At 38.2% G+C, this 18827-nt stretch overlaps 1 protein-coding gene across 1 annotated transcript in view; it reads left to right on the top strand.

Moving 5' to 3' along the window:
• KMT2C (lysine methyltransferase 2C) overlaps positions 1 to 18827 on the top strand; it is a 204663-nt gene that overhangs the window by 134870 nt on the left and 50966 nt on the right. The window contains 9 exon segments of the mRNA XM_009287803.2: positions 2197 to 2298; positions 2478 to 2582; positions 3741 to 3922; positions 4690 to 4854; positions 5458 to 5567; positions 11160 to 11225; positions 12678 to 12890; positions 16428 to 16556; positions 18459 to 18578. Of these exon segments, the coding sequence (XP_009286078.1) occupies positions 2197 to 2298; positions 2478 to 2582; positions 3741 to 3922; positions 4690 to 4854; positions 5458 to 5567; positions 11160 to 11225; positions 12678 to 12890; positions 16428 to 16556; positions 18459 to 18578 (1192 nt within the window).

The following is an 18827-nucleotide window of genomic DNA, read 5'->3' as shown; positions in this document are numbered from 1 at the left end:
TTCAGCCTGGAGAAGAGAAGGCTTTGGGGAGACCTTATTGCAGCCTATCAGTACTTCAAGGGGGCTTAATAAAAAAAGATGAGGACAGAACTTTTAGTAGGGCCTGTGGCAATAGGAGAAGGAGTACTGGTTTTAAACTAAAAGAGTAGATTTAGGTTGGACGTTAGGAAGAAATTCTTCACTCTGAGGGTGGTGAAACACTGGCCCAGGTTGCCCAGAGAGGTGGTGGATGCCCCATCCCTGGAAACATTCCAGGTCAGGTTGGACGGGGGCTCTGAGCCACCTGATCTAGTTGAGGATGTCCCTGCTCACTGCAGGGGGGGTTGGACTAGATGACCTTTAGAGGTCCCTTCCAACCCAAACTAATCTGATTCTATGTTACAAAGTACAAATTTGTACTTCAAGGGAAGCTGAGTTTTATAGAACAAAACTCTTAAAAATTTTTGTAACTGAACAGAGGATATTGAGTTAGGTACATTGCTATAAATACAAAAAGGACATCACTCTCCACAATTTCCTATAGAAATTTGATCCTGTGACTCGTCAAGTAAATGGCAGCTTCAGAGTTCTTGAGCAGAGATGTGGTTGTCTTGTGACAGAGTAGATGAAGGTAGCAATACCAAGAGACCAGCCTTTTGCCACATAAATGTTTGAAATGGGAATATTTTCAGCGCCTTTGCACAAACTGATTCTTACTCAGCATGGGATCATGACCAGTGGACAACTACGCAAATTTGGAAATATCCTGGTGTATCTTGGGGACGGGGAAGAAGGTGACTACAGATTAACCCAAGCTGGGTCACGGCTGGCATTAATCAGGCATCAAAATTGCAGTGATTCAGTCCTTCAAATTCTGCTCTTTTGTATATGCAAGCAATTCCAAGAACTTTGTGGCACCTGTGGAAATACATGTAAGGTAAAAGCTCTCCCTGAACGTATCAAGAGGTGTTTTGGGTGTGTTTTGGTTAATTAGTTAGTTACAGCTGCAGTGCTCTCAACCATACAGTAATTAAAATGCATTAACAATGTACTCCCTTTTTAGCTGTTTCTCAGTAGACACTGATTTTCAGCAACAGTGTATCAGAAGGATTCCTGTAGCTGTTGTAACGGTATTTACATTTGTCTCTAGAATGATGTTTGGACTTGTAAAATATTTAAATTATTATTTAAACAAAACTACCTGTGTAAGACTTAAACTATATTTAAAATAACCCACATTTATAAAATTAAAACAGCTGGTAAACAAAGTTACATTTCTCTATCATGCATTTGTTCTTTTATATAGAACTGTGTGCTCTTACCTTCCAAACTTCCATGGCTGCTACTGGTTCAGAGAGTAAATAGTTCGGCCTGTTAATTTAAATTCATGGATGGCAAATTCTGCATAGCAAGATTTGCATGAAAGTCAGAACACAGTTAAAGTCTCTTGTCTTCTTTTTCTTCCTGAGAAGCTATATGTACATGTATACACTGAATTCATAAAGGCCAGGTCAGGGTAACAATTGCTTGATCAAAAGGAGAAGGACTGTCTGCAGTAAGAGCTTATGGATTGAGATCAAACCAGCCATTTCAAGTTCAGTGCAAGTTTTTACGGGCAGGGTAGATAAGCCTCATAAAGAAACTGCTTACAGAGAGTATCTTAACTATTGAAACTTCAGAAGTCTTGCTTATTCCTCTAACATACTTGGAACATTAGCTAAACCACATTTTAGGCAATATGGGACAAATTACGTTTCTGCAATTGCTCTTTGAATTAATACTCAAAAGTATGTTGTTGCAATTAACTTTTTGATGAGAACAACTTCAGTATTTATATGTAGGGAACAGAGCAGACTGGTCACGATATGACAGTTTCTGCTTAGTGACTTTTTTTTTTTCTTAGACCACCTTTTCCTTCCATTTCCATTTTGAAGTGCAATGGGGTAATGTGTAAAGGTGAACAAAGGAGAGGAAGAGAATGTGTCTGTAAAACTGAAATAGTGACGATGCTTGTACTGACGCAAAAATGTGAATTAATGTAGTAATTTCTGATGAAGGTAGCTCTTTATGAAAGTTCATACTGTATATAAATATATTTGCAAAACTTGTGTTCTCTGGTACTATTAAAAATTAATATATTTAGAAAATAAGTTTCCTCGTCTCATGTCTTAGAAAATGTGATGTGCTTGCTATTTATGTGGTGTGTTTTTTTAATAGGTCACAACTATGGATATTTCATCTAACAAAGATGAGGAAGAAAACTCGATGCATAATACAGTTGTCCTCTTCTCTAACAGTGACAAGTTCACTCTCCATCAGGTTAGGATAGTAGTTACTGTGTTTTCATTTTGTTTCTCTGCTTTTAATTAGAAAAAAGTAAACGAATGTCCTTGTTAGGAGTCAAATTCTGCAGCAAGCTGGTTGGATTTTACAGTTACATGTTTTCAGAATTTAGTGTCTGGCATGTGTTGAAAATCTGCTGTTTTCTGTCATTTCAGGATATGTGCGTAGTTTGTGGGAGTTTTGGCCAAGGTGCTGAGGGCAGGTTGCTTGCCTGTTCTCAGTGTGGTCAGTGTTACCATCCATACTGTGTCAGTATTAAGGTGAGTGCTTTTGTTACATAAAAAAATTACTTGATTACACTTTTTTCATATTGTATTTTAATAGCACTTTGCTGCCTTTGGTCTTGTGGTAATTAGGGGAGTCATTAACTTGTTAGATATTCATCAGCTAATGTGACCATTATTTGTATGCAACTTGTGAAAGACTTTAATTAAATGTCATTTTATAGTATGCATTGCCTCAAGAGAAATTACTTTTTTTGTAATTTCACAACCATAAATAGCACTGATTATCCAGCAGTTGGTTAAAATAACAGTTTGAAATATAAGCTTAAAACCTAAATACAAGCAGAATTAAAAACAAAGAAAAAAAATTATACTGCATCTTCATTTACTAGGGGTATAAGGTTTAGTTGATTCAATTTGCCTGTTGGCTGTCAGAAGTGACAGCAGTTGGAGTGGTTGATTAATACATTTTACATTCATTAATCTAGGAGAGAATGTGTGAAAATTAAATTTGAATGGTATGAGATGACTTAGCAAGCACATAATAAGCTATTTACTGCAATATAAACACCATACACTCTTTATTATATAAGTACATCTATGTAAAAGCGGGATTTTTTTAAACATGTCACAAAACTTTATTTTAAATGTACTTTACTAAATGCCATATGCGTATTTCATGCAACTATAATTTGGCTTTGCATTTATATACTACTCTTACATTATATATTCATTACAATAAATTAGTTGTTTGCTTCAGATGACTAAAACCCCAGCACTGGTTATCGCGATAATTAGGAAAGATACAGGATTTGTGGTGACCTGAATCCTGGCTTTACTACATAGCTGAAAAAAAGCAGCCATGTGTTCTCTTTCTTCCCTGCAGAACCAGCTACTCCTGTAAGGAGTAAACTGTCCTACATGTAGATCCAGTGCAGTATCTATTCTCTGGTATGCTAGTTTATCTGAAGAAATAATGTTCTGGAACAGTATCAGCTATCAGTAGTTACAGTTCCTTTCTGTTTAATCCATTCCCATTTATTGAAGCTTCAGAGTCTAATTCATAAACAGCTACTTGTGATGTAGTAGTGTGCACAGAAGAGCATCCTGTGCTCCACTAGCCAGACCTTAATTTATACAACGATCGCACTTCATAGAGCAGTTTTCAAATAATTTTCACCTTGCCATTTGCAGATCACTAAAGTGGTGCTTAGCAAAGGTTGGAGGTGCCTGGAGTGCACAGTGTGTGAAGCCTGCGGGAAAGCGACAGATCCAGGAAGACTGCTTCTCTGTGATGACTGCGACATCAGCTACCACACGTACTGCTTAGATCCACCCCTGCAGACAGTTCCAAAGGGAGGCTGGAAGTGCAAATGGTGCGTTTGGTTCTGGGGTCAGAAATACTGACTGCTGGCCTCTTTTGTTTCTTTTTGTCACTTCGTATTTGCAATGTCAATTGAACTATAATAGTGTTTTAATTGTATTTGTCAGGTGTATTAAACAAAGGAAACAAAATACTTTTGAATTGTTTCATTCAATTACCAGTTTAGTAGGGAAACTGTTATCTCCTTTAATACTTGGTTTTTAGCATGAAGAAACAGTAAGTAGATATGGACAAAATTTTTCTTTTGAAACTCTTGGCCAAAAAAAAATCCAATTTACATTCATTGGAACGTTCATTCCAGCGTTCAGTTGGAAAAATGAATGGGTACTTCAACAAATTGTTCTCAAAATAAAGCGCTCTGAAAACCATTCTTGTTACTTGGGTGAAACACAGACTAGACCTCTCACATGGTTAAGTCTCCATATCTCAAAGTGAATGGCAACTGGAAGCAGGAACTCCTTTGACCTGTTGAGCTGCTACAAACACCCATCTGCCTGTTTTTGCAGATTGAAAGGACTTCTTACTTAGGAACTTCCTTTAAAAAGTATAAAAAATGTTGGTAATTTTCAAAATCTAAATAATAAATTTTCATTCAATTAAAGTACTGTTCGACCTGAAATGAGTTTTCCTCTCCCTCCCCCGAAGTGGTTAGTGAACTAAAACTTAATTACATATCCAGTTCTAAGTAGGAGGGTTTTAAAGCCACAAAATAATCTTCCTGTGAACTGAAAGTAATCGATCATTTTGTCTGTTCTGCAGGTGTGTTTGGTGCAGACACTGTGGAGCAACTTCTCCAGGTTTAAGATGTGAATGGCAAAATAATTACACACAGTGTGCTCCCTGCGCAAGTTTGTCTACCTGCCCAATCTGCTATCGCACTTACAGGGATGAAGAGCTTATAATTCAGTGTAGACAATGTGATCGGTAAGGATTTCTAATATTTACAGGTTTTTCCTGTTTAAGGCTTATTTTAATTTTTTTCCCCTAATGTAAAAGCATAAAGATGAAGGGAATGGTCTTGTGGTAAAGAGCACTGGATTGAGTCTCATAAGTCTCTTATTACTTCATTCCTAGTTGTACCACAGACTTAATTATACAACTCTGGGCAAATTCATTAATCACTGTGTGCCTCATTTTCCCTCTCTGTAAAAATAAAACTAATTTACCTCGCAAGACTATTGTTGTGAGGCTAAATCTAGATTACATTGTATGAAGTAAGTAGTTAAAATGATTGCAATATAGGGAGAAAATTATGATACTAAGGCATATTTGCTTCCAGGACATTGTTTTATAGAGATTTCCTTCCTGTGAAGGGAAATAGGTAATCTGATACTGTATATACAGTATTTAACACACACCACTGTAGGGGAATGCTATATATGGAGAACCTGATTCATCATTTCTCCCTAGAAGAATTTAAACTAAACAAGTATTTTACATTTACTTGGACCATATACTGATATTTGGGTCTCCTAAAACACCACATATTTCCTTTAAATTGTATTTTTTCCCCCACTTAATTTCTAGATGGATGCATGCAATCTGTCAGAACTTAAACACAGAGGAGGAAGTGGAAAACATAGCTGATATGGGTTTTGACTGTACCATTTGTAGGCCATACATACCACCAACAAACGGTAAGAAGACAATTGAAACCAATGGCAGGATTGCACACTGCAATAAATAGGTTTGGGAATGTGTTACGGTTCTTTTCTCTGGTGGAGATTTGGCTCATGGCAGAAGTAAGATTTTTCATGTTAATTTTAAGGGCCCTTCTGGAAGTGTCCTCAGCTCTTTCGCACCCTCTAGTGATTGGCTGCAAGGCCAAAGAAAACCTAGCAGAGGGAATTCTGGATAGATTATTGAAGATAATTTGGGTAAATGACTAAAAGCATTTGGTATTGAAAGGGTAAAAGGCATCTCACTTTGTCAAGTGGAAGGAAGAAAGCCCAGTTCTCTGAAGTTCTTAACTGCAGAAGAATCTGAAAATCAATTCTAAGCAGAAAAACTTTCTGTATTTCAGTACTTTAAGGCTGTCTGAAGCAGCAGTAGCTGTGACAACAATCTGTATAAGCATTTTTCCCATCCTCCCTCATGTTTTATTAATGCCATTCCCTCAGCTCTCCCAGTATTGAAGACCAGCGCTTCCCTCCCTAGCTGCTGTCTTTAAAAGAATTCACCATACTTTCCTGCTCAGGAGTTGCCACTTTCTTGTTAATATGTATAGTCCCTTCTGATGAACTTTGCTCTTCTCCACACATGTTATCAGTGAATATATATATACCAACTTCCTCATTAGGCTGTATAACATAGTTCTATAGCAGTGGTACTTCAGGAGCTGAGGTTACTGCAGTTTCCTCTTTAAGCACAGCTACAGCATCTGGTTCTGTGGGATGGTACTGGTTAATGTCACTGTGAGTGGCCTGTCAGCAATTAGATTGGCCTGTTACGTGATTTATGGTCTTGCTACAAGGGTGGTATCCCAGGTCTGTTTTTTCTGCATGTCAACTCACAGGAGTTTCTGCTTCAGTCTGCTACTTCAACAGAGCATTGACACCTATACCTAGAGGAATAGCATGTTGAGGTATTCACATTAACCCTTTCTTGGGATATCATGAGAGTATGGTAGGAGGAAGGTACAAGAACTAAGCAAATGTTTCAAGAAATATCCGTATCCACCGAGATGATGTCAGTAAGATTGGCTTTCCTGATCCAAGACTGAAGATACCATGAGGCATGTGTTTGAGAGTTCTGCCAAGAAAAGTTCAACAGAGCATCTAATGTCCCTTTACGCTGGCATGTCCTCACAACAGCGTGGCAGTAATTGTAACTTACTGAGGTGACATTGGGGGTTTATATACTCCCTCGTCAACTACACATGGTTGTGAAACTCTCCCAAGTATCCCACTTTTATCACTATTAGAAATAAGAATGACATGCTTATGTATTTCTACAGGTCACTTCATTTTTGAGATCTGCTTTCACAAATTCAAAAAGAAAGTTTTTGTAAGTGGGAAAAACAAGAAACTTGCAGATATAACACAGACTTTTGTTTATTTTGATAATAAGCTTTGGGCATTTAAAACAAAAAGGTCCAAGTAAGAAATACTGCCTCTTCCTTTCTCTTTCAAGCTGGCTGAGCTACCTTTTAAAGATAATCAAAGCCCATAATATGTGAGATGGAACAACTTCACAAGATGGTATCAGAGATGTTTCACTTCCGGGCCTAAGCTGGCCCCTGAGTTAGTCCTTCCTGCACACCTTCATGAAGTTGTGTTGTTTAGGTTTGTCTTACGAGGAATAGGAACCAGTCCTGCAAGACCTGTTAGGGAGTTCCCAAGCTTTCTTTGCAGGGTTTTTTCACCTTTTTTTACAAGACAAGTTTCTCTTATTCTTTCATGTTTTGACTCAGTATATGTAATACCTCTTTAACGTGTACATTTGCACAGTTGCATGTCTGAATATGTCATTTGATGCATGTTCATAGAAATACTTGCATGTACTTTTATATTAAATGTTTCGGTCTTTCATTAATTCTTCTACAACTCCTTTGAAAATTTTCTATAGTTTTTTGTTTCAAGGTGAGAACAATTAGTGTTTGATAAACTTAGAGAAACAAATGTTAGTTAACAGTAGAAAGCTTCTTAAAATGCACCATATTGCGGGATTCTTTTTGGGATGGTTCTTGCCCTTTCCATTTGATGTATCACAGATGTGTTGCAAGTATTATTACAAGCTTTTTAACTACCTTTTTTCTAGAAGAAGCAAGAGACCCTCAACCTAGTAAATTACCAATACATTGCAGGTTTACTGTTGGTAAAGAGTAAATATTTCCAGCATGTAGGTATTGAGAAAGAGCTTCCATTTTTCTTGCTTCAGAAAATGGAAACTTACATTTGTAACAGCTCTTCCCTATCTCATCTTAAGAACATCAGATGCATACCTGATAATCTTACAAAGTCATCTTCTTCAGGAAACAGAAATAAAAGATAGGTTTTTTCTGCTTGAACATACATAAGTATCAAAAGCTAGAATGTGGTAAGATTTGGTCCATAAACCTTCATTACTAGATTCTTTTGAAATAATCATCTCTGACCAGTGTTTCATCAGGTTCCTTTTAGTATGGTCTCAAGTTATAATATATGTCCCCCAGCGTATTGCTGTGCCTTGTAGAAAATTTTTTCTAATTTAGATTGCTTGTATATTATAATGACTGGGTACTAGCAGCTGCTCTAGGTAGCAGCAGCTTTTCTTCTGTGCTGCAATTCCTGCACATTCAGGAGAGGTGTGTGCATCTCTCATCTACGTTCACTCCCAGACAAGCGATTCTCGACCATCTACCCATCACTTCTGCCTTTCTGTCATTTGCTCTTGTATGTCATATGTCCCATCTGCAAATTTCATCCCTTCCTCACTCCCATCCTCTCTCCATCCACATAACTCCAGCTTCCTCCTCCCTTAGTGCTGTTTTTCTTTCTCTGCCGGAGGCAAAGGGACCAGCTCTGCCTGGTTTTCTTTAGCTAGTTACAACTGATCTGGTAACAGTTTCTGGTAGCTGCCAGTGTGCGTGTATTCCTCCTGTGGCTCAAGTAAGCATGCCCACAGAGGCAGTGAGGAGTTCATATCACTTACTAATTCAGAGATGCTCAATACTGCCAGTGATACGCATATTATGGCTGGGAGTCTTTGTTGTACAGTTTTCTTGAAACTGAGTTAAATTTTTCTTCATTCTGAAACTTAATTCTATGTACTTTACAAATACAGGATACAAAAGCAACATAATACTATGTGTTAAAAAATTAACTTTTGAATTTTTTTATTATTTAGCACATTTATTATGTCAACTCTTATGGTCTTGTAAGTTACTGTATTTACAAAGAAATCCCTGCGTCATGCACACAGTTATGCAGGCATCCAATAGTGCTCTGTTAGTGTTGTGTTTCTACATCAACCATGTTGCTCTGTCCCTTATGCTGACTTAATTTATTCCTAGAATTGTTCTTTTCTATTAGAGCCTTACAAATGGCAGCTCCCTTTCTTTTTGAAACTCTGATTCTTCTCATTGTGTTGTATTCTGTGCAATTATTTGTTTTCAACTGAAGCTACTAAATGCTGTATGATATTCAGCATGTTTAAACCCTTTTGCAAATAAGCGTAATAATTTTGGTTAAGCTTCAGCTAAGTGCCTCAGAAAGCACTTTTTTGTTCAATTTTAATTTTTTTTTCCCCTTGAACAGTCTTTCTCTAACAGTACTCTGTTTCTCTGATATCCACTTTATTGATTTTATTCCTTAATCTGCACTCTAATTAGCTCCTTTCCTGCAAGTCTGATACTGTCTTCAAACACTGTTTGTGCAGCTTTTGTGAGTTGGTCTCTGAAGGCCTCACCTCTGTCTCTGTCAGCTTGTTTATTTGACTATTTCAACTCTATTCAGTCTCCAAAGCTAAAATTGTTCACAATCTGACCTGGACCAGAAGAATGCTCCCTGTTGTTTGACTTTTAAATAAGGATTTCAAATTCCCATTCACAGCTGTCTTTCTGAATTTTTTGTTTACCTTAGATTCCAATTCAAGAATTGTTATCTCTGTCTTAAAACATCTTGTAAATTATAACCAATTAAATGAACAGATGACATCTTATTCCACTTTGAGTATTTCTTACAATCTGCCTTTCTTCTGTTGTTTCAAGTCAGTGATTTTGAGTTTCTTCCATCCTGCAGCTTGTCCCATATTTTTTTTTTCTCCATCCTGCAGCTTGTCCCATATTTTTTTGTTTCCATCCAGCTCAGTGTCTCTTTCAAAATCTCATTTTCAATTTCTTGTCTTCCTTGTCTTTTCCTTCCATTCCCGTGTATCAGTTTTTCAGGAATTCTCATAGGCTGCTTTCATCTGCTAATTGCATGGAATACTGGTTTTTTGTAGGTTATATACTTTAGTTACACCTTACATAAAACTTTGAAAGGACCATAGTTTTTGAAGGCAGACTTTCGCTTTCCTTAAATTTTTTTATATGCTTAGACACCATCCTCTAGATTTTGTATTCATTATTGTATTTAGCAAAGAATTTGTGTGTTACTTGGAAGCTTTTGTGCTTTTCCTAGTCTTGCCCCCGACTTGCATATTGTCAGCAGCAGCTCACGTACAGTGGTCTGACATGTCTGAGAAACACTGAACCTCCCACACGTGCTTTGCCTCAGGGTCTCATCTTCGTGCGACAGATGCAAAGTAAATACTCCAGATGTTTGTCTGAGAAATTCAGCATGGATAAGATTGCTAGGCAAAAAAAGTGTGGATAAACTTGACTATATGGTAATGCTAACTGTGCCAAACTAACAGGTCTTCTGATTCTAGTTCTCAGTGTTTGTGAGATAGAAGCTTCTAATTTTTACTTTACTTGCTCTGTCTACGTAATCTCTGTAAAGTCACTACTAATACTAAAAGTCTAGTCTGCACATCACAGGTTAGTGAAGTGTGATTATACGGTTATAGTAATTAAGGCAGATGGGAAGAGCATTTTTACCCACAACAAGAGTAGCCTAGTGTTGTAGGACATTGTGATCATTATTTGTTCCACTGCTTCCCTGAAGCACACAAGCTGTAGTTTTTAAATAGAGTTTCTGCTGTTCCATTTATCAATATTCTTATCTTGAATAAGAATTACCCTATCTAACTTCAACAAGTCATGTATCATCTGTTCTCAGATATATCGGCCTTATTTTGTTTCTCGTATGTGTTGTATGAGAGACCTGACAGCATAGACACAGCTGGAATCTTGTGTGCAAAGCTGTTGGAGTGTGCCTGCCCCTCCTTGGGGAAATAGGACAGTGCTCGATGCCCAATTCACAAAGCCTTCCCATTTTTCACACTTAGGTCAGCAAAATCTGGACGTCATGACTAGTGTAGAGCTTACTTTCCAATCCAGTAGATCCAGTGTATGCATTTGCCCTTGGTCCAGTAGAAGGAGGTCGTTTGCCATCGAGTTCAGTGCTGTTCTAATGCCATTCTTGGCTCTAGGAAGTTGGAGAACTTCAGTTTGTATTAGGCTTGTTTTGTAGTCACATCTTCTGTGGCGCTGAAAAGCACTTTATTTTAAAGGTGCTAGTGAATGTTGCCAACAGTATAAATTAGGGAGTTTAACAGAACTGTTTGAAGGAAAATTAATTGATAGTTTCAGTTTAAATCAAGTCACCATTTTTAAAAGTTGAAATGATTTTCCTTATATTTTTCAGTGCCTTCTTTGGACTGTTGTGATTCATCAGTTGGAACTCAGATTATTTCAAAATCAAAAGAACTAGGTAAAGAATATAAATGCTTAATCTTTGATCATTTAGCATATTTTAAGGGTATATTTTTACATGAGACAAAAATTCCTTTTTCTATGATTTTATAACACACAGCCATTAACTATCCTTCAGTTACCGCAGCATGCTTTTCATTTTTTTTCTCATTCTCTCTTCTTTCTTCTCCTTTGCCTGCCATAACTGCAGTATAATAATTACTTTAAATTATGCTTTAATCCTGCAGACTTAGTTGCTTGCCTTAATATTAGCAGTGATAACACAGTGGGGCTGAGTCAAGCATGTACACAAATGTTTACAGTCCTCCTGTGGGAGGACACAACTTTTCTGTATTTGTCTGGTTTGCGCTAGGAATTTATAATCTTGACAATACTCACAAGTCACTTTATATAATGATAGTACCCAACAGCTTCCATCATGTTAGGACAGCTTCCATCATGTCAGAATTTTTTTCCATTTGATACCACACAAATGTAGTTCTGAGAGAAGGTTCTCCCTTCAAATCTTCAGTCTGAAAAAGACTATGCATTTTTTCTAAAGCAAACACTCTTTTTTAGTTCAACGTAAGAAAAGTCATCATTGTGTTTGGAACCAGCTGTGTTTTGAGGTGTGAGATGTTACATAAGAAAATATTTTTGGTTAAAGGGAACAAAAGTTATAATGTTTATATGTTTTCAAAAACTGTGTTATCAAATCATTATTTAATTGGCTCCAAAGAGCAGAAGCATCATTGCAGCCTCTTCGTTATTTGGTAATTCCCTGAAAGTTCCCAAACCCCCACTTGCAGGGCCCCAGCACAGGTGACAGCGCCTTTCTACATGGTGAATTAAGGAATGTTAGAGTTTATTGGTAGACTCAATTGTCATGTAACAGCTTGAGGAAGAAGCAGTCTTGCAGGTCTTGGGAGACTTGGGTTCTACCCATGATTTCCAGTTTGATCTTGAGCAGCTCACTTGATAGAAATTGGTTTTTGTCTGCCTGTAAAATAGGGCTAATAACTTTCCTGAGTTAGCAAGAGTTCTGGGAGGCTTAAGGTCATTAATAAGATGAAGGTACAGTGCTGAGGGCTGGATGAGGGCCTTGGCCTTGGCAGGGACCCAAAGTAAGACTTGCACAGTTTTCTGTGAGTGCCAGGGATACAGAAATACCCTGCAAGGCACCAGTTTCCATAATCAAGTCGTTCTTTCTAACGAGTCCTTGATGAAAGTTGTTTTGTAGCAATATAATGGATTGTTGCTGGGTTTGACATCAGAGACTGAATTACAAAGCTGTAACTGTAATGTGTAAGACAGTATCAGATCTCTCTGTTTTATTTATACCAATTTCCTCACTCATGAATCAGCTCCATACATGCAGATTATTAACTCTTAAAACTGCTATTCCTAAAAATCTAAAACTTGTAAATTAAAGAGCTTTATATTGCTGTTATGATTCATTTAACTTTTATAGACCCACCGAAGACATACACCCAGGATGGAGTCTGCTTGACAGAATCGGGCATGTCTCAGTTACAGAGCCTAACTGTTACAGTACCGAGAAGAAAACGGACGAAACCAAAGCTTAAACTGAAGATTATAAATCAGAACAGTGTGGCTGTGCTTCAGACACCCCCAGATGCCCAGTCAGAACACTCAAGAGATGGGGAGATGGATGACAGTAGAGGTAGCAGTCTGCTTTTGGCATGTCTTGTATTTTGAAGTGTTGCAGTACATGTGTGTATTGCAGATATCCCTGGGAGTTTTCATTATACTGATACTCATATGTTGGGTACAGAATGCTTTATGGAAATTACTTGAACAATAGTCATGGCTCGTTGCCCATTTCAGGGATTTTTCTTGTTGTTCCGTTATGGGTCATCCATCCTATAGGAAACTCACCTTTCTAAGGCTGGCAACAGTGGAAATACAAGTTGCCTTTTTGTCTAATCCTTGGGTTACCTGTGGGAAATATTGCGCACTCACTGAGTACAAGTGTATTTGAGGCTCTCAAATTTAGTGTAAGCGCTATTTGAAAGTGGTAATGTTGGCTCAGCAAAGCAACGTCTAGATCACTGTAAAGCTGGTATTTAAAACAAAGGGGAAAGTGGAGTAAAAAGCTCTTTGCTGAGAGTATTTCTTTTTTCTGAAAGAACTAAGGTGGGCTGACCTGAGAGTCAGAGGAAGAAAAACAATTTCCTTGTATTTCCGTAGACGAAATGAACGTTTTGTTTGTCCTCATCTCTGAAGTAGAATCTAATCAGAACTTGAGTTTGGAAGTGAATTCTGGGTGTTGCTCCAGTTGAAGTAGATGACGCTGTATGTACAGTCCTACTGAAGGATTTCAGGTTCCAGGATTGGGTATCCGTGTAGTATGGAGGGAGGGGAAGATTTAACAGTGTTTTTGTGGCCTCCAAGGCTGCTGAGAGATGAAAAGATCTGGGCTAACGCTTGCCTACCCAAACACATCCCTGTGTATGGGGATGACATTTCAGTCAATGGTAGAAGCCTTTGGGAGAGCTCCTTCTATCGCCAAGTCTAGACATGGAGCAAAGATCCATGTGTCCCAGGGCCACCAGTACTTGTTTCATCTGCTTCCCTCGCAGCTGAGCAAGCACAGCAGCCCCAGCCAGAGGAGAACAAAGGTTGGAGATGAGAGTGGGAAAAGCATGTAGGAGCAGCCAGCCCCACTCTTCAAATCCCCATCCTTCAACACTAGAAACAGCAGCCAGTATGGTGCAATACCATTGTCCTGTCCTCTTTGCCATGGTCTGGCTGTACATCCTGATAAGTGTGGTGGTAGAATAGGTGTTAATCCATGGCCTGGGGAAAGGCTTACTTAAATGGCAGGTGTGAAAGTCATTACATTAGTCATGCGGGTGTCTGTTACAAGAGGAACAGAGAAACATAGGCACCCCACCTCACCACAATCTAAAGTGCTTTCTGTTTATGCAACATTGCCTCGTTGTTAATCAGATTAAATGTCATAAGAAGCTTTTTTTAGATACAGAGAGTGTACTTGAGATAACTGGGTAGTTGAACCATCAGTGCAGTTTCAGTGTTAACTTGTTGATATAAGTATTGTTCCAGTTGTTTGGTTAGCACATTCTTACCACACTTCTGCTGTTGAATAGAAGTGTGTGGGGTTTTTATAATAGCTTCCCTTTATTTGTTTATAACCTTTAAAACAGTTAACTAGTTGTTTTTCTTTCATTTCCTTCAGTATTCACGGAGTTTGATATATTATCCTAGCATTACACTGACTCTTAAATTTCATCTCATACTTTAATATAGTCCATCAGGTGGGTTGTTGAAAGCAAAAAAGCTTTTGATTTTGGTTTGAAGGCATCAAGATAGAGAATTAACCACTTCCTTTGTTGTTCTTTTTCAGTGGTTAATCTTCTTTACTTTTACAGACATGTGCCTCTTTTCCATATAAATTTGTCTAACTTCATTATCTGCTTGTTGACTTTTATAGGTATCCGTTTTCAACTAGATAACAAGATCTATAAATGTAATACAGTATGAAAGGGAGAGCCAAAGCTTCCACAGACTTTAATTTCAGTTCTGATCACCTTTCGTTGCCTTTTTGAGAGTTAGAGTGCATTCATGTATGTGATGGTAACAGCACAGCAGGTACACGGTAGATTGGCTGGATTTCCTAGAAACTCTACGTGGTATGAGCATCAGGATGAATAAAGGTGTGCCGCGGCTTTGATTGGAGCAACATAGTGTAGTAATTCCAGGCAAGCAGGAATAACCCTTACTTCGACTCTAAAGTTCCAGGTGGAAAAAAGGGGCTGTATTTGAGAAAACTGAGCTTGTGGCAATTTTGTTACCATCTCATCTATAGACTTTCATCAGGTTTGGCATTTCATCAGGTGTTCCACATTTTAAAGTCCACTTGAAAGTTCAGCTTGCTTTGGGAGCTTCAGCTTTGGTAGACTTAATGTGGCTCTTCTGCTACTATTTGTAGAGCTATGCTTCGTAAGTAAATGGGAAGGACCACTGTGGGGTTTAGCATCCAGCATACTGCTTTGTGTAGCAGGACACATTAGCGCTCAAGCAGGTTTCTCTTCTGCCAGAAGTTGACACATTGCAAAGACGGTTCACCCCTGCTCTTAAGGGGAGGAGGGAATTCTGTGGTGGTCAGTGGGGACTGCCTTTGCCAAGCCACCAGCTTTGTTGGTAGAACTCAGAAAAGTCTTCATTGATGGGAAAGTCTGGTCTGTGACCCAGCTTGTGAAAGAGCAAGGGTTATAGTTCTACCACAGCAGAAGTGGTATGAAAGAGTCCAGCTGTGTCTGTTATAACAGTATTTCTCCCTCTTACAACTGTATGTCGTTTTAGACCATAGAGAATTATACACTTAAATCCAAAGCAGGGAATCGGAATTCCAATATCTTTTCAGAGCCAAGAGTGTGTTTAACATGCTTCAAAAGCTTTACAATAAAATGAAGATATAAGGTCATTATTATATTGACATTTTGGAGATATCAGAAACAGAATTAACTCACTCTCTCTTCAACACCAAAGGCTTTTCAATGCCATCATACTTTACATCTAGTTCTACCCAGCTTTCCACCAGAATATAAACTCAAACTCAAAATTACAGTCTTCATCTTCAAGGCTGAGTAATTCCTTTGGGCTGAATTTTCTACTATGTAAGTCAAACTCGTCTGCATAGATAAGTCTGCTTTCAGTCAGTCACACAGCTTAAGGTCAAGAACTCTCCAAACTAAGAGTCATTATACATTACCTTCCAAGTGCAGGCTGCAGTTTTTCAGTCTGTCTTCTCAATAAAAAAAAGCTTTACCAAACAAAACTTAGGAGGACAGTAAACAAAACGAAGTATATCTTGTGTGTTAAGTTGTATCCATATTACTTGATGTATGGCTAGAAATTGCTCCAACACTTAGAAAATGGCACAGGCTTCTGAAAGGGGCGACAAAAAAATTTCTCCGATTCACATATAGTAACTATAGCATTTATTCTCTGGTTTTGTGTAGACATCGTCTCGCAGGAAATGTATGTATATACTGGGTCTCTGTGTATAGATAGGGTGGGTTTCCTGACAGTGTTTAGAGAGTATGAATATCTATCACCCTTTTGAAAAATCTGTCATTCTCAATTGGTTTCTCAGAAATCAGTCAGGTGTAGAAATTTTAGAAAAATATCTTTGTTCCCTTTTCCAGTTGAAGTTACCATTGCCTCTTTTCTGCAGAAGGTGATCTTATGGATTGTGATGGAAAATCAGATTCCAGCCCAGAACGGGAAGCTGTGGATGACGATACCAAAGTGGCAGAAGGAGCTGATGGGATTAAAAAAAGGAAGCGAAAACCATATAGACCTGGTAGGAGACAATAATTTACAGGATAGTGTGTCCCTTGTTTCTTTTAATAGGGTTTTTTCTGTAGAATTAAAAAAAAAAAAAAATTAGAACAGTATGGAATTCTGAAGTATTCTACTGCTAATTGTTGATCTTAGATTCCCCTCCCCCCCCGTTCTGTTTAAAATAATTTTTAGTCCTCTTATCAAAATACATTTCCAAAGGTTGCTCCTCAGCAGTACGCCTGTTCTTAATGCTGTCAAAATTACTGGTTAGTAGTTCAAATCTATACCTTGTATTGATTCTTAACTTGATAGGAAAATGTACCATATTTATATAATTGATGAAGGCCAGTTTTGATGTGTGTGTATGTATGTATATATATCTGGCAATATCTGAACTTCAGAGAACTTTTTGCAGGTATCTTATTTTCTGAAATACTTGATAAGAGTAATTTACTAGATATTTGCAGACGACTTCTGGCAGTGAATTTTAATGAATTCAGTTATTGGATGAATGCATTTATTTTAATTTATTAGTGCAGTCGACTCTTAGTTCTGTGGATTAACTGTGTGTCCTGGGTGCAGAAACACTTGAGCTGTCTCCAGGCAAAAAAAGCTAGAGGTACCTAAGTGACTCCATAGGAAGTAGCTCTGATTCATTAGGGCTAAAACTGAACCCAAGGTAATAAGCTCTGCTGGGACACCGCCTGGCTTTTTGAAGAGCCCATGTATCACATACCTTGGTATGTCTCAGAATCTGTGTTAACGTGTTGGTTTTGTGTTTCATTATGCAGCCTCCCACTACTGGGATGAGAAGTTGATTGTAGTCTTTGCAGTCACAAATACTGTTTTCGCCAGTCACACCCATCCTGCTTGCTGTAACAGGCCATATCCTCTGATGATGAAGATAGTAGGGGAGGAGAACAGAGGCAATGAAATGATTGAGGAGGTGAAGGCAAGGAATACAGTGAAGGAAGGAAAGGAAGCAGGAGTTACAACATGGTCCAGTTTCTCTTGCTTCTCTCTCAGCAGCTAAACAGATCTCTACCACCTTTTACCCTCCCCATGTCATTTCCCACACTGCTGAGCAAGAGCCCTGTCTCAGCAGGTCATGCCCATGTGTATATTGCCTTCCATCATGGGCCCACCCTGGGGAGATGGTGGTACAAACCCACATCACTTAACAGAGACTTGCTTTTTCTCTACAAGTAATGTACCTCAACAAGCCATTTATTTCTACTGCTGGGTCCTCAAGAGAAGAGAGTTTCATTTGTTCGGAGTGGTTTTGGATCATGAGTTGAGCAGCCATCTATTAGTTTTCTGTAGCCACCAATTTCCCTGAAAAACGCAACAAACCTGAATCTGATGCATGTACACACATAACACGCCAACCGTAAAGGATCAGGAGCAGCGCAGTCAATCTCTAGTGAAGGATTCTGGAGTTGCAGGCAGTGTGATGTTGATTAATTATCTTTTTATTTTGTGATATATTCTTCTCTAGTACCGTCATCTGGAGTGGTGGGCTCTCTAGGGCAATTTGTAGAGTTTTTTTATGGTCCTTTAAGGTTCTTTAATAGGTTTCATTTGGTAGATTGACTTCTAATTCTAGCAATTCATCAGCTTGCCAAGGGAGGGGAAAAACCAACATCTGAAAGTTGCCAGGTTTGGTGATTTGAACTTCTTGTGGATGTTTTACAGTCCTAAAATTCTGGTCCGTTTTGATAATTACATATATACCCACCGAGACGTTAAAATTCAGAAATGTTTCGTAAAACTCTGAATGAAAACTCCTCAAGTATCTCAGATTCATTCTCAGTCCTCTACAGATGCAGTAGCCCCCTTTACCTTCAGAATAATCTTGGCTCTCATTCTTACTATGAAACATAGTTTTAATCAATATACTGAATTTTTGCTTCCCTGTTAGGTATTGGTGGATTTATGGTACGTCAGAGAAGTCGTACGGGGCAGGGAAAGACTAAAAGATCTCTCTCCAGGAAAGATTCTTCTGGATCTGTTTCTGAGCAGTTGCCTGGCAGAGATGAAGGTAAGTGCAGAAACTTGTTTTTAAATTTTTGTTCATGCTTAATGCAATCAAAATAATGCAACTCATCAACATACAAATCTTTCCAGAGATGTGCTACAAAGGAAAAATTTTTTTGTGTTTGTCTGATGGCTTTATTAATTCAACTGAAAATACTCATTCCTACGTACTTATAGTTTCAGCAGAGCCCATGATTTACAAAGAAACTGAAACAATGAATTGCAGGCTATTGTGGGAGATAAATAGTGAGGA

This window comes from Aptenodytes forsteri, unplaced genomic scaffold (assembly GCF_000699145.1).
Source record: "Aptenodytes forsteri isolate BGI_AS27 unplaced genomic scaffold, ASM69914v1 Scaffold296, whole genome shotgun sequence".
Lineage (NCBI taxonomy): Eukaryota > Metazoa > Chordata > Aves > Sphenisciformes > Spheniscidae > Aptenodytes > Aptenodytes forsteri.
This window is presented reverse-complemented; position numbering and strand designations above follow the sequence as displayed.